At 46.4% G+C, this 16,009-nt stretch overlaps 1 protein-coding gene across 2 annotated transcripts; it reads left to right on the top strand.

Annotated features, from left to right (window-relative positions):
* The first annotated feature begins 338 nt into the window (after positions 1-338).
* Positions 339-14,345, top strand: atxn7l1 (ataxin 7-like 1). Of its 2 annotated transcripts, none has more exons than XM_028955655.1 (10): positions 339-517; positions 5,303-5,380; positions 5,809-5,992; positions 7,592-8,064; positions 9,158-9,240; positions 9,386-9,582; positions 10,080-10,266; positions 10,365-10,486; positions 11,757-12,465; positions 12,788-14,345. In XM_028955655.1, exons 2-10 carry the CDS (start codon positions 5,365-5,367, stop codon positions 12,803-12,805), a joined length of 1,989 nt encoding a protein of 662 aa, XP_028811488.1. In that variant the 5' UTR covers positions 339-517; positions 5,303-5,364; the 3' UTR covers positions 12,806-14,345. The 2 variants fall into 2 exon arrangements, with proteins under 2 accessions (XP_028811488.1, XP_028811489.1); XM_028955656.1 differs by having other exon boundaries at positions 340-517; positions 11,757-12,450.
* The last annotated feature ends 1,664 nt before the right edge of the window (positions 14,346-16,009 follow it).

The following is a 16,009-nucleotide window of genomic DNA, read 5'->3' as shown; positions in this document are numbered from 1 at the left end:
TACCATTGTGTCCCTGAGCAGGACACTTAACCCTTAGTGTCTCCAGGGGGGACTGTCCCTGTCACTACTGATTATAAGTATGTCTGGATAAGGGCGTCTGATAAATGTCTTAAACGTAAATGTAGATTATTTATTCACTGCTGTTCTTTTCTGCAACGTAAACGTATTATATCGTTTTTTACTAGAAAAAGTTATATGTTAATACATTTTGTTATCGTGTATTTTAATCGGGCTTCTGTACGCGATTGAAAGCGCAACGCCTGAACTTTTGAACCGAGACACACCCCCCGCTCCGCGGCCACGCCCCCAACCTTTCACCTCCCGTAGCCGAGGGCCGAGCGCGACCGACGTCCGCCGAACGTGACGTCACGCGCGTCGCCAGTCTCGTTTGCGCGAGCTGCGAAGGAAAGGAAAAGCAACAAGAAGGAAGATCAATGGCGACGCGGACGCGCCAGGCGCCGAGTGTGGATCGGTCCGCGCGCACGCCCGCCCGCGCACAGCCCCACCCCGCGACGCGGTAAGTCGGGCCCACGCCACGCCGCGGCGCGTTTTCACGGCGCTGGCGCGTTTCGCACGCGTTCTCGACAGTGTTTTTCAGCTGAGATTCAGCCGCCTGTCTGCCTGCCTCTCTCTCTCTCTCTCTCTCTCTCTCTCTCTCTGTGCCTGCCTGTCCTCCTCTTCCTCCTCCTCCTCCTCCTCCTTCATGCTTCCGCGCTGGCAGGAATAAACGTCGCACGCGGCGCGTGCACAACGCGAGGCTGCGGCGTGACGTCGCGGCCGTTTGTTTGTTTGTTTGTTTGTTGTTGTTTGTTGTTGTTTACTTTGCGGCTCCGGCGGACAAGTTTGGAGGTGCCGTGTGCGCCCTGCAGCCACCTAGCTACCAGCAGCTGCACCTTCACCTCCGCGCTGCCTTCTCCCCCCAAATTGCTGTTAATATTTATTAAAAACAATGCAGCTGCTGTCATTGACTGAGGCTGCATCGCTTTCATTTTGGATACCTATTTAAAGCAATATAAGTTGCAAGTATTGTATAATATCTCTCTCACTCTCTTTCTATATCTATCTATCTATCTATCTATCTATCTATCTATCTATCTATCTATCTATCTATTTAAAACTTGTTTGTACTTGTTTAATATTTCCCTCCCTTCGCTTATCTGGCTGAAATCGGTTGTCCAGTGGGAATCCTCCTCACCTCAACTCTCCCTTGCAGCTTTGGTGATCCGCCCTCTGATGGCTGTGGGCCGTTGCGTTCTGCGCGTGGACTGTCGTGACATTTTAATTGTTGTGCGTGCGTGTGAGTGAGTAAACAATAGCGAGCGGGTGCCTCGAGATGTACGGTAACCTATTGTTGCACCTTTAGCAGGACTTGGGTGGTAGTAGCCTAGTGGGTAACACACTCGCCTATGAACCAGAAGACCCAGGTTCAAATCCCGCTTACTACCATCGTGTCCCTGAGCAAGACTCTTAACCCTGAGTGTCTCCAGGGGGGGACTGTCCCTGTAACTACATGATTGTAAGTCGCTCTGGATAAGGCCGTCTGATAAATGCTGTAAATGTAAATGATTTCAGCCACGTTCGTCGGGGCATTCTCACGTTCGTTGTCGGCAGCCAATCGTTGCTAAAAGGTGACTTCTGCCGGTCCAATGGCCGCAGGCAGCGGTGTCGCAGATTTTTCCGAATACTTACCGCTGTTCATGTAACGCCATGGTTGCCGGCCTCCTGTGTCTTGTTGTCACTGCTCCGTTGCATTGTGGGATGCGTGAGCCAGTGCAATATTTACATGTAAATAGATTTCTGACACACTAATATAAATATGTTGCATAATGTTTGTACTAAATTTCAGGATTTTGGTAGCAGCCCCTTTGCTTGGCGATGTGCTCAGGGTTAAAGGTCACGTAATATCCGTGTTTCGCGTGAGAGAAGCCCACACTAGGGAGCCTGCGTGCGCGGAACGGAGGGTACGAGACGGGAGCGCCAGGAGGAGAGCCGTTACTCCTCCTGTTTGCCGGCACTTCCATTCACCGCGCGACCGCGAAGCAGCAGCAGCAGCAGCAAACCAAACAGGAGCCCGCACCGGCCGGCGGGGTTTAAGGTGCGCTCGTTCACGTAGGGGCGATTGTTTCGGGCCTGCAGCTTGGGCTCGGATCTACGCTCCCGCTTCGTATTTGCCTTGGCAGGACCGGAGGAAATTGCTCTCGTGCTTGTAGACGTGCGGCGCTGCGCTGGTTGTTGTTGCGTCTTTTTTTATTTTTTTATTTTTTTGGGGGGAGGAGGTGAATTGAGGCGGACTTTTTTTTTTTTTTTTTTTCCCCTCCGTCCCAGCTGATTGGACAGCGGCCCTGAAGCCGGCTTCTGATTGGAGGAGGGGGCAGGAGCGGTCAGGACAAGTTGTCATGGCTGCGTGTGGTCTGTGCCGGCTTGATGGAGGACTATGACCTTTGACCCGGACCTTGGAACTTTCCAGAGAACGCCACTCTTGAGTCATGACGTCACTTACCGGCTAAACTGGCATTTTTTTACAAGGTCAAAATGTTGGTTTGTAGGGGGGGGGGGGGGGGGGCTCAGTGAAGAAGCTCCACCTCCCACTTTTGATTTAGGGTGAATGAACATCTGTTATTTTTATTTGTATATTAAGAATAATAATATGGGGACGTTCCCACAGATATGTGCTTTTCTGGTTAGGGTTCCAGTGATGTTGATTTCTCTCGCGTGCAACGCCTGCGGTGAAGTCATCGAACCTCAGGGGCTCCTGAATCGCCCCCCCCCCCCACCTGCACATAAAACTTTCTTATGTCCTACTTCTTACGATGGTTCCCAAAGTTCCATATATGACATCACGGCTGGTCAAGGACCTCCTAGGAGCTGCCAGGAAATATGAAACGTCGTCTTTGCGGCACCGATACGCCGCTCCACGCCACTCGTTCATCCTTCCCGACATTCACGCCGGTGGCAGAAATCGGCTGAATTTTGTGGAGTGTGACCCTGGTTCATTTGGTCTTCTGGTCTGGCCTTTGACCTCAGCACCCACCAACATGGCAGACGGTGGAAGGCCGGGAATCTCAGATACCCGAATTCCGCTCACTTGCAAATGCCGGTTGGAAAGTAGTTTAGCGTGTTACTGTTGTTGGCTCGCAGTGCGTGTGGCATCTGGTCAGCGTAAACCGCCCGCTGAAAAGTGCAGGAGGGGTGTTTCTAATAAAATGGCCACAGAGCGTGCGGTTCGCTCGCCCTCAAGCTGAAGAGCAGAGGCCATGTTTTCAGCAGGAAGAAGCGCTACAGCTCGCCCCCTGCAGGCCGGTGTGTGCCATGCGCCGGAGGAAACGGGCCTCTGCAGGGCCTGGGCTCCGTCCGTGTCCCTCCGTCCGCGGCGGGGAAGGGGGGGGGGGGGCGTTCAGCTCAGGGGTCAACGACTCGCAGCTATTCATCACCAGCGCGGAGAAGAATGTCGGCGAGGAACGACATTCTTCCCGCCGTTTCCTCTGCTGCTCTCTGTGCTGCGAGTAAGTAGCTGTGCGTGCGTGTTGCTCAGGAGGTTAAAACGGCGTGCGCTGGCAGCTGGAGGTGCAGCGACCTCAGTCGGGAGGGGGTTAACTTTGGTTTCGTTTCTCCACTCGGGGCTGTGACGTTTGGAGGGGCGGGGCCACGGTTCCCGGCGTCTTCCTGCTGACTGCAGCTGTATGTAAACAGACACTTTTTTTTTTTTACTGCGTCTCTGTCGTTCTGTTATTCACCTCGTTTCACAGGCGCTTTTCATGTCTTGAATGAGGCAAATATAATTTACTGTATCAGGACTTTTACAACTGCACTTTTGAACAGACATTATCTGAAATGGGTGGGTAACACACTCGCCTACGAACCAGGAAACCCAGGTTCAAATCCTGCTTACTACGATCGTGTCTCCAGGGGGGGACTGTCCCTGTAACTACTGATTGTAAGTCGCTCTGGATAAGGGCGTCTGATAAATGCTGTAAATGTAAAATGAAATAATGTTGAACGAGTTCATCTCAATGTAGTGGAAAACGTCGTGTTTGCTAGTCGTGTTTCTGATTTTCATGAGCTATTATACATCGTGATGAAAGAACTTTGCATGCAGTGAATATAATACTCTATAATATAATTACTCTTTTTGAACTGAACAACGCATGTACACCGTTCAGTCACGGATGGCGAATATTTTTCATAAAAGTGAAATCCAAAATGACATCTCACTGCATTACAGTGAGACAGTTTACCTTACAGAGGACGATGAAGCTGTAAAAGCAGACATAAAAAGTTTAGCTATGGGTTGTTTATAGGTTACTGTGACTTAATTGCACGTTTATCGATCGCTCATTTTTATGAGATGGAAAATAAAGCGCACACACACGCCCGATCCTGCTGTGCCTTAAACACATGAGACCAGGTCCTGTGTCGGTACTGGCAAGAACAAGAAGGAACGCGGCTGTAGGAGTGTGTGTGTGAAATCATCTGGCATTTCTTCTGAAAGAGCGTGGTGTGTGGGTTAGGGTCGACCTTTGGCCATCCAGCTGCTCTCTTCTGGAGCCTGTTTGCGCACCTGCCGCTACAGGTTCACGTCGAACATCCAGACTCCATTCAAATCGAAGTCATTTAAATGTTACTTTAAATGCGGAGTCAGTTCTGCGCGTGCGCTGCTGCTGCTGTTATTGTTCTGCGGGGCCTTCTAGAAGCCCGATCTTGGTACAGTTCGTTGGATTAGCTACAAGAACCAGGGGAATTTTACAAAAAATATTTTCTATGCATGCGGTTGACAATGTCCTGTGAAACGAGAGCATGTGGTGATTGTTTTATCAGGGCTGTACAGGAAGCAGTTTCCAGCACGTCACACTTTCGTTCTTACTTTGTTCTGAGCTGACAGCCTGGATCACAGCACTGCAGAGCATCATATTAATTTTTTACAGATGGAAAAATGACAGATAATGACTCTATGCATCAGGGATTTAAGAAAAACTTTTCTGAATAGTAATCCAGATAAAGTAATCCAGATAAAATCATACTGTAAACTTGCAATAAAGCTGTAGACATGAGTTACTGTACATTTAATTCTGTGAATTTGTTTTCTTTTACCATTCAAGTAGCTTCATGTTCATTTGATTTTCTGTTTTAGTTCTGGTTCCTTTTTTTTACCATTCATAATATCTAGTGTGGAACAGTGATGTTAGCCAGAAAACTAGAAAACTATTAAAAATATTCCCATCCCTTATAATAACTATTCAACTGATTTTTTTTTCTTTCTTTTCACATTTTTTGAAAAATGTATGTGTTTGATTTGTACCTGCAGGTAGCCGGGGAGTTCTTTCACAGTGAGCAGACAGCACAGCCACCACCCCTCCACAGAAAGCCATGCACAGCAAGAACCGTAAGTGTAGCAGCGATGCTACATTAGCCGGTGCTGTGTGTGTTGGTGTCTGTCACCGTTTGAGCCTGGGATGGATGATCTGATTGGCCAGTGCCTGCTCCCTCTTCAACATCTTTTCATATTTTCATTAGCCATGACATGCAGTTGAATGTCCCAGAGGCCAAATAGACCACTAGAACTTTGTGTTATGTAGAGCACATAAATATAAGTGCCGGGCACTGATTCTGCTGGAGGCTCATTAAGAGGAGAGCAGTCGTTAAATCACTAGACTGCCCACTGACCATGTAATTATTAGTGCTTGTTACATAATGTGGAATAAAAACATTGAGCGACGCTGTGGGGACAATCCGAAGCCTCCTTCGGTCTCTCTGATCTCAACAGGTCTGTGTCTGTCCGTGCCTATAAAAAAAACCTTTTGTGTGTGACAGAGAGGAGACACGGTTCCCCCAGTGTTTCCAGAACCCCGCTGGTACCTATGAAGCCAAAAGTGTCTGTGAGCCACGGTGGCGTGGACGCGCTGCCCTTCCGTGTCCCTCGAGACTACCCCCACTCCCGCTTCAGCAAGGCGCCGCTGGCCGTCTACCCGCCGAAAGGAGCTCGGGCCAAGGCATGGTGGGTAGCAACAATTGGATTGCATTTAGTTGTAATCATTTACATAGTGGTAAATTGATCAATTCAACCATTGAACTGAATCATAGACCACTTAGTACAGCAGGAACAGGAAGGTTCTGCTGGTTTGTTGGTTCTTCTCACCCGTGATTAACTACCCGGCTGCAAGGTTTTCTTCACTGTTAACTACAGAACTACTAGCTACAAAACAATAATGTGCAAGAATGTGGAGGCATTCAGTCTTTCATTGATAACTTTATTTAACCTTGTTTAAAATTCCCAATGATCTACTGAAACCGTAATGGACATAAGGTGTCAGGTGGTCAAGGACCCTGGCCGATGGCCCTGAAGGTCAAAGTACGATGGCCCTGAAGGTCAAAAAGCACATTTTGGATTACAGAAAGGGTAGGACCACATGGCAGGACCAAGGGGCAGTGGTGGTCTAGCGGGTAAGGAAGCGGACCCATAATCAGTAGGTTGCGGGTTCAAATCCCTAACCGTCAAGGTGTCACTGAGTTCCTGTTGATCAAGGTACCATCCACACACACTGCTCATGGCTGCCCACTGCTCATTAAGGGTGGTAGTAGCCTAGTGGGTAACACACTCGGCTATGAACCAGAAGACCCAGGTTCAAATCCCACTTACTACCATTGTGTCCCTGAGCAAGGCACTTAACCCTGAGTGTCTCCAGGGGGAACTGTCCCTGTAACTACTGATTGTAAGTCGCTCTGGATAAGGGCATCTGATAAAGGCTATAAATGTAAATGTAAGGGACACTTTCACTTTCATTTCTTGTTTGTGATTGGACAGTACCCATGTCACTCAGGACAATGCGTGTCCTTTATACTTATCTTGCACTTATGCTACCTGAGATATTCAGGAACCTATAAGGATTTGCATTGTCCATTGTTGGGAAAAAGATTCAGTCACGGCCAAGATTCTGTGAGTGTGGGAAAGCATTGACATTCTTAAAAGAAGTAGGAGAGGCTAAATGTGGACAAATAGAAAGCAGAAATGTAACCTCAGATATTTCTCTCACTCTTATGTGTACGCCTTGCTGCATGCATCGCATATCTCATGTTCTACTTCTTATGAAGTGAATGTTTTTATGTGTGATTGATGTTTTATGAGGAGGGGGTGTTATGAGGGAGTAGGGTGTTGTTATCCTATCAACTACTCATTATCCCAGCATGCATTCATGCAAGAAAAGTCAAAGGACGGAATTTTTGTGACATGGGTGACGTCTAATCACAAACAAGAAATGTGGTCCTGTCCTGTCGTTGTATTTTGACCCTAAGGGCCACCGTACCTTAGATTTCATACTGAGAATTTATTACATTATAAGGCTGAATGGATGTGTTGGAACATACTGATGAAATAGCATGAAACTAATGTTCATCCATTCCAATTAAAGTCTTCTTGGTTTTTCATATTTTCATTTTGCTTAAATATTCACACATTTGCTGGTCCTTGAATATGGCTGCATCCTTTCTAATTAGTTAAATATGATTATTATTATTGTTCTTGTTAGAGATTGTGGAAAGGTGAATGGAAGTTTTATTATTGGAGGTTTGACTGTGTTGGAATGCTGTCATATTCCAGTGTGTCCTTGCCTGTGGTAAGTCTGGAGAAGATGCCCTGTTTTGGCAGAGCGGACAGCGGCCATGTCAAGGTCTCCTCCACCAGCACCTCTTCTTCTGCCTCCTCCTCCTTCACCTTCTCGTCCTCCTCTTCGTCCGGCTTTTCGTCCCTGACGTCTTCCCATTCACCTGTCCCATCCCTCAAGTCCTCTCTCGGTTCACTGACACCCCATAAGGCCCAGGAGAAGTTTTTGAATGGGCGGGGTCCCCCCACCCCCCGGTCCACCACTCCCCCTTCCATCATGGACAGACGCCCCAGCCCCTCCAGCTCTCCGTTGGACAGAAGGCCAACACCTTCCCCCTCCTCTCAGGACAGGAGGCCAAACACTTCCCCTTCTCCATCCTCGCTGGACAAGAGGACCAGCGCCCCGCCCTCTCCGCTGGAGAAGAAGCAGCAAAATGGGACGAAGGGCAGCAAGCATAAGAGAGTCTCAGGTGGGCTGATCTTTTCACTTTTCTCACCTCAGTTGAGGATACATTATGCTAAACTGTATTAAAACGACGTTAGCCTATTCAGTACCACCGGAAAACAAAACCGCAAAGTTCCAGTCGGAATGGGGGGTGTTTTTTCGATTGATGAGTGCGATAACATTCAGACAGATTGCGCCGATCAGATTCGGGGGCATGATGAAAATGGCAGAAACCGGCATTTGTGCGTGTGTTTTCATTACTTTTGAATGATGAAGGGCGGCTGCTCAGGTGCTGGAATACGGAAGCCACGCACGCAGTACCACATCATGGTGCGCTGTGTGCAGCCAGCAGACATAGAATGGCTGAGAACAGAGCTGAAGAGGGTCTGGGGGTGTGCTAGCGATACTAGCGCTCCACTAGCACGAGTGGAAGTGAATAGGCGTGTAGGATGCCCATGAATGTTTAGGTAGCTCAAAAACGCCATTAGCAGTTTCCGAGTCTCATAAAGAGGACATTACCTACTACGTATGGCCAAATCAAATATGGCCTGGCAATATCAGAAAAAAATCTATTGAAAAACCTAATTGTTCCTTATGGAAAGGTTTAAGCAATATCGTGGGGCTTTGTTTATTCTTCTTTTTTTTTTTTCTTGTTATATGTGGATATGGATGGAAAAAGTAATGTGTGAGCTGAGCTCGCATCTCTCCACATGCTGCTGGAGCCGAGCGCTATCGGCCGACGGGCCGTGATTTACGGCCTGCAATTCACACGCGTTCGGCTGCCAGAGCTTGTGTCCCATATAATGCGCTGGAGGTTTCCCTGGTAGAGTGCATTCAGCGTGCACGGGCATGGTTAGATTATAGTCATATGGGATTAGTGAAGTGAGATTATAGGGTGCATCCGGGTCTTTGTGGCCAGGCTGCCTAGTGTTGCAGTTCTGCATCAGCAGTCATGTTGCATTCCACAAAAAATGGCATTGTTTAAGATGTCTTCTCAGAACTACCCTCTGGGTGTAGATTTACATTCAATTGTAAATATCTCAAAGTAACTTCTGCAGCGTCTCTGCTAACACAGCTTTGGTGTACCGGCAGTCACATTTGATTTGGTTTCTTTGCAGGCAGAGTGTTTGATCCCAACAAGCACTGTGGAGTCCTGGACCCGGAGACCAAACGGCCCTGCACTCGATCCCTGACGTGCAAGGTTAGCGGCTGTCGTTATTACAGTGTTTGTCTTTCTGTATGTTCATGTGCACGTATTTGAATACGAGCGCATGTCCTATTGATGTGACTGTGCGCTCGCATTTGTGTCTTCGTGGATTCCATGGTCTTTAACTGCTGGTGACCAGACTCACTCCCTGACTCACCGGAGAGCCGTACCTGGGCGGAGGAAGGACTTTGATGTCCTTTTGGCAGAGCACAAGGGGCGGGCCAAGGAGAAGGAGGCCCAATCACATGACCCTACTCCCGCTGTGTCATCAAACTGTCAGAATGGCAAGACCACGTCTACACTGAAACTGCGGCTGGTGAACCCACAGTTGCGCAGGTACAACGGTCGAATTGAATTCCTGCATGTAATGCCCTCATATTTGTGTCACTCTTCCCACTGAGAATATTATGAAATGTGCAACAGGTCAGTAAGAATGTAAAATTGTGTCACACAACTGGTTAATTCTGGCTCAACTCAACAACACGTCGGTGTCACCCATGCTCTCAGAACTGAACCATTTTTGTGTATATAAAATTATATATACAGTACATCTCTGACCTAGGTAATAAAAGCCTTTGTACGAAGGCTTTGAAATGTAATTGTTTTACTTTGTTTGCAAAAAATCCTTGGTTGGCCATTTTTGGATCTGAAAACACTTACCATATTTAAATTGAAATTATTTTATAATCTTAATATGACTTTTCAATATTCCACCCAGCTCTATATGAGACCTGAATCGGATTTTAGAGTGAAATCATGAATATTGCAGCATAATTGTTCTCATTTACATCCCTGTTTGACCCGGTGATCTTACCACCCATCATTGCATGCAGGTCTTCAGGCGGCGGAGCCATCGTGTCCCTTAGCTCAACCCAAGTGCCCACTGCCGACCCCATAGCAACGTGGCAGAGGTTGGTTGGGGACGTTCACGTGTCTAGTGACGAGGGTGAGGCGGACGTCCCTGACGACTCGGAAAAGCCCATCTGCCATTATTCCGTTCACCACCCACGCCCCATGAGTGTGAGTGTCCTGAGAGCCCTCCCCTCCCCACCGACATTCCCCAACAGTATGAAGCCATTATTCATTTCTCTCCCCACCCCCTTTTCCTGGCTGCCCAGTGCTGTGCCTTCAACAGCAGGTTGATGGGGAGAGGCCATTACGTGTTCGACAGGCGGTGGGACAAGATGAGGCTCACGCTGCACCGCATGGTGGAGAAGCATGTGAACTCGCAGATGTGGCGGTAAGTAAGTCGCAGGTGTGGGGCCAGTGGTGGCCTAACGGGTAAGTAAGTGGGCCTGTAATTGGAAGGTTCAAATCCCGAGCTGCCAAGGTGCCACTGAGCAAAGCACCATCCCCACACACTGCTCCCCGGGTCCCTTTTAAACCTCCCACTGTTCACCAAGGGTGATGGTTAAAAGCAGAGGACACATTTCGTTGTGTCACCGTGTGCACAACAATGACAATCATTTCCCTGGGGCAGTGGTGGCCTAGCAGTTAAGGAAGCGGCCCCTGTAATCAGAAGGTTGCTGGTTTGAATCCCGATCCGCCAAGGTTCCACTGAAGTGCCACTGAGCAAAGCACCGTCCCCACACACTGCTCCAAGCTCCGATTGGTCCCTTTATTATTTAATTTTGAATGACATAAAAACAGTAACAATTGGTACGTTGTTATGTCCCTGTCTGATGTACAAGCGGTTACCGATATTTACTCGGGTGTTGCAGAACTGAGGTGCTGTAAGCATAATAAATAGACAGCGTGATGGAAACCCCAGCAGCGGTGTGAGGTCCCGGTGGACCTTCTTTCTCTGCATGCTTCACCAGAGTTTCCTCCCCTACACACCGACCCAAACCTGCTACGACCTGAAGCCACAAACGGCAGAAAAACGCCTGGTTCCGACGTCCCTGGCGTCAGGTGATGCCACGTGCTGCGCTCGCCGCGGGCCACAGTGAAGAATGGTATGCATGGCTTTCTAAACTCCCGGTAAGACGATAATGTCATATTACAGATCTCTGGACACTCAGAGAGTGTTAAGATCTGCTTTTCCTCCATTCCTGCTTTGTGTGTGTTGCGAAGTGGCAGAAACAACACTCACCGGCTTTGATTCTATTGGTCACACAAAGATTTCAATATGAAAGTGAAGTCATTGTGACTGTGATACACAACACTGACACAGCGAAATTTGTCCTCTGCTTTTAACCCATCGCCCTTAGTGAGCAGTGGGCAGCCATGACAGGCGCCCGGGGAGCAGTGTGTGGGGACGGTGCTTTGCTCAGTGGATTTGCTCAACTTTGACGGATCGGGATTCGAACCGGCAACCTTCTGATTACAGGGCCGCTTCCTTAACCGCTAGGCCACCACTATGTCACAGCTGTCAAAGTTAAACAAATTTCAACCTTGATAGGAAAAGGGTGATTAATTTCAACACCCCTACTACTCAGGTTATTGTTAAAGTTAATTAGTATCTCTGGATCAGCGAGATTTTTATTTTATTTTTTAACTATGTCCTGTAGGAAGGTTCCTCTGGCGGCTGAGAGTCTGGCGCTGAGCACCACCCCGAGCCCCTCTGATGCCACCTCCACAGGCTCAGGCCTTCATTCATCTCCTCTCTTTCCTCAACGTGCCGTTACCCCGTCACTGGATGGGGTCACCATGGTGTCCTACTCCACCTCCTTTTCCCAGAACGGAGCTGGTGTTTTCTGCATCCGGGACCCAGACCCGGCCCCAGTGCCCTCTTTCACCAAACAGCCTCGAGCTAAACCCAACAAGTCCCAGAGACATACAGGTGAAGGTCAGGGGGTCAAGAGGAGGAAGACCATTGACAGCGGGTTCTACAGGAAGAACGACAACGGCTACCACTCACCAGGCAACGCCGTCCTGAGTAATGGGACAGCGGCTCTCAGTGTCAAAAGCAAGACCTCGGTTCGTGTGGGGCAGGGACTCCGGTTCTCCGACAGGTACGTGAGCGAGGAGGCGCAGGAGCCCAGCACCCCTAACGTGTCCGTGGAGGATCACTTCCTCTCCTCCACGAGCTCCACGCCTTTTGGTGCCATGGCAACAGACAACAGGAAGAGGCGACGGTCCGGCTCTGGTGACAAAATCAGCAAGTTTGCCAGAACAGCGGGTCTGGACAGCATCTTCAGGAAGAGCAACACTAGCCTTCTGACCACCGTGCCCGAGGCAACGCACAGTCCTCTCCCACAGCAGGTGAGGCAGAGACAGGTACTGGTGGCCTTGATGATATTATTATTTCATTACGCGCATCCATGTCATTACACCATAAACTACTTATGAAAACGTTTTTAAAAAATTTTAGGTCAGAGTAATTATAATGGATGAACTGTATTGCAGTGATCGGAAATAATGATGCTTAAGTGAATAAAAACAGGGATTAAGGATGGAAAAAATTGTATACAAATAAGTCCTTGAAACAATGTTATGAACTATACCATATATATAAAAAAATATTTTTTAATGTTTGGCTTTAAAAACCATGAGTTTAAGCTCTTTAGTTCGTAAAACCATATGTATTTTTCTTTTTCAGCCCAAGGTGAATCACTGATGTCCAGAGTGACTGAGTGCTCGCTAACCTGTGACCTCCAACCTCTTCTCCCGAAAGCCTGCATTAGAGGGCTTACTGGAAACATTACTGATATCAGGGCAGGGACGCTAAACGGCATCATCTCCACCAGTGTCTGTCCAGGTACTCACGTGGGTGGAGTCATTCTGTTGAAACCCCACCCACTTGGCTCCCCTGCACAGCAGATCGACTCCTGAGGTGGTGCCGTCTGGAGGAGGAGCTCCATCTACAAGTGTACAGATAAAGACGTTTCATTTCTGCGCCACTCAAGTGGTTGAACGCTGAATTGGTTGATTTCACTTCTTTCAAAGTGGAAAGGCGGCAAGGGAGGCGCGCTTCGTTGTCCAGCTGTGGGTTACTTCACCCAGCCTCATACCTGTCTGTCCTAAAGAAACACACACACTGAGTATGCACAGCAAAAGCACACACACACACACACACACACACACACACATATACACACTCAGACATAGGATCGGGGATGGAGAAGCCTCTTCACCATTCCTCTCTAAAGTGCACTTAAAGTCTTCTTCGGTGTGGACTACAGAACAAGTGGCAGAGACAAACAAACAAACAAAAAAAAAAACTCTTAACAAGGGAATTTTCAGCATTGCTTGTGGGCAAATTGTATTTATAAGAAAATGAAATGAAAAATAGTGTGGATTCAGGTTTTTTTCCCCCTTTCACACTTTCTCTCATTTCATTTTTGCTGCAAGTGGGGTGAGAAACACCTGAACAGAGAACGTACCGAAGTGTTGCATTTTGTACAATAATTTAACTTTTCTTTCATTAATTTTCTAACTCTGGCTAGAGTAGGGCTACAGATCAGCAAAAGTATATTTGTATGTAATTTTCAAGTTGAAAGTATTATTATAGAGTTCCTGTTGTTGAAAAAAAATGTACATATCATTTTTTGTATTTATTATTAATCCGAGAGCTAAAAAAATATATTTTATTCTTGATTTCCCCCCCTCTATTATAGCCTGAAAGATAGAAATTTTATCTTTCCCACAAATTCAGTCCATTATCTGACACAATGGCATCTGATCTCATTTGTTATCCCTGTCCCCAGCTTCAGCACTTATATGAATTGGTATACAAGTATGAGTAATAATGATTAAAGATTGGTTGATGAAACCAGACCAGTATAAGCTACGCCTTCGTTGTTACATTTAATAGTAAAGCCCCTGAATTATCCACATGAAGTTTCAGAGATATTTGCAGAATATATTTCCCATTGCTCTTTTGTCACTTGACGGAAACCAAATCTGATCCTATTTATAGGAAAAAATATATAAACATGCATTTGTACAGTAATTTACCAATGGTAAGAAATATACAGTAGGTCAAAGGTTATGGCTCCATGTGCTTCCAGCGCAGAATTCAACCCATCAGATCTTACTATTACTGTCTTATTATTTCCTGAATGAAAGGGTGGATCATTAACATTTTCACTTATTATTGTAATTGTGGATCCAGTACTAGAAACAATGTTTCATAAAGGTACCATGGTTTATTATAATTTTTTGTGAATTTCTTTTTATATATATATATTTTGGGGGAGATTCACTGAAGTGATGTGCAGCTCTACAGTTTAGATTATATTTCTGATCCTGATTTGCAAAAAAACATTGAAACCAAGAGCCATTATGAAACTCAACCTAACAAGCAGCTAGTAACCTTTTTTTTTTGCGAGCGATTTTGCCGAGATTTATTTTGATTAAAGATAATGATGTTTTATCATGTTGAACAAGGTAAATCTCTCTCTCTCTCTTTTTTTTTTTTTTTTTTTTTTTTTTTAGAATACTTTTTCTATTGTCATATGTCCACTGTTTTAAGACATTTCTCTGTCCCTAGAGGTGACTCGTTTGGTTAATTGCATGTGAGCTGAGGTTTTTATTTATTACTCTTATTAGGTTTTATTCACTCCTTTGTTTTGTGACGGGACAAACGTTCCTCAGGAATGAGAAAGAAACCGTGCCCAGAAAATGACCCTCAGACCAACAAGCGACATGACTGCGCCAAAACGATGGAGCGAGAACGTCAGGTTTCATGTGTCATAAGACTACATACACTGGCGTTGCTTTCATGATTTCCATGACCCTGTTTGATTTATGCATCATGTCTGTTTGTAATGTTGAGGGCTGAGGACACTTCAATACCTAAACTGCAGATAACCACACAAGCTGGTGGTTGTCATTTGTAAGGCCTTACTTTTCAAGACTTTTTTTTTTTTTTTTTTTGTACAGTTGCCTGGACAATGAAATTAGCTAATATTTTCTATAATAGTGGAAGTGGAATGGCAGCATGCAGTCATTGCCCCCCCCCCCCCCTTCCTCCTTGTTCCCGGCCCACAACATTTCCAGCAGTCACATAAGACACCATGTAGTTTCAGGTTTGACAATGTTTGGGATTTCAGCTGTTACACAATTAAATTTTCTACCTGTCGCCGGCCGCAGTGTCGTCACTGATCTGGATTTTCTTGTATATTTTAAGATGGATGTGTGAAAGTCCTCCAGATGCTGATTTTTTAGTTTTCTTTCTTCCCTCTTCTGTGAATATTAATTGTTAAAAAAAATTTAACCGCAAGCCAACAAACAGGTGCATAGTTATTAAGTTTTGTTCTTAAGTGGTACGATACCAAAAAAAAAAAAGCGTTGTCCATAAAAAAAGCCTGAACTTGATCTGAGACTTAAACCACGTCTTAAAGGGCCAGCGCGTGTTTAATGAGGTTAAACGGGCTTAAGAGCAGTACAAAAAAATATAGTTATTTCTGAGAAAAGTGGTGAAAAGGCCATTTATATGTGAAGAAAGGAAGCGGAGTGAGTCTGGTTCCTGAAAGAGTTTGGAGAGAGAAGTTGTGACTGCAGCTAAAGTTTCAGCAGTTCAGCTTTCCCCCCCCCCCCTACCTGTTCTTTTAGACAAGTTCCCAGGCAAAGTGAACGGACCTGTGACATTCACACACACACACACACACACACACACACACACACACACACACACACACATATATATATATATATTTAAACGAAACAAACAAAAAAACAGAACAAGAGAAACATGGCAGAGATGCTAACAGGCTAACACTAGCCGAATTAGCATGTAGCAAAAAAGTTCCGTCTGTAGATTCGCTCGGACGTATCATTAAACTAGTTTAAACTCGGATAACCCAGAATATACTATCGT

Source organism: Denticeps clupeoides, chromosome 15, assembly GCF_900700375.1.
Source record: "Denticeps clupeoides chromosome 15, fDenClu1.1, whole genome shotgun sequence".
Lineage (NCBI taxonomy): Eukaryota > Metazoa > Chordata > Actinopteri > Clupeiformes > Denticipitidae > Denticeps > Denticeps clupeoides.
The sequence above is the reverse complement of the archived record's forward strand: the minus strand, read 5'-3'. Positions and strand labels throughout refer to the sequence as shown.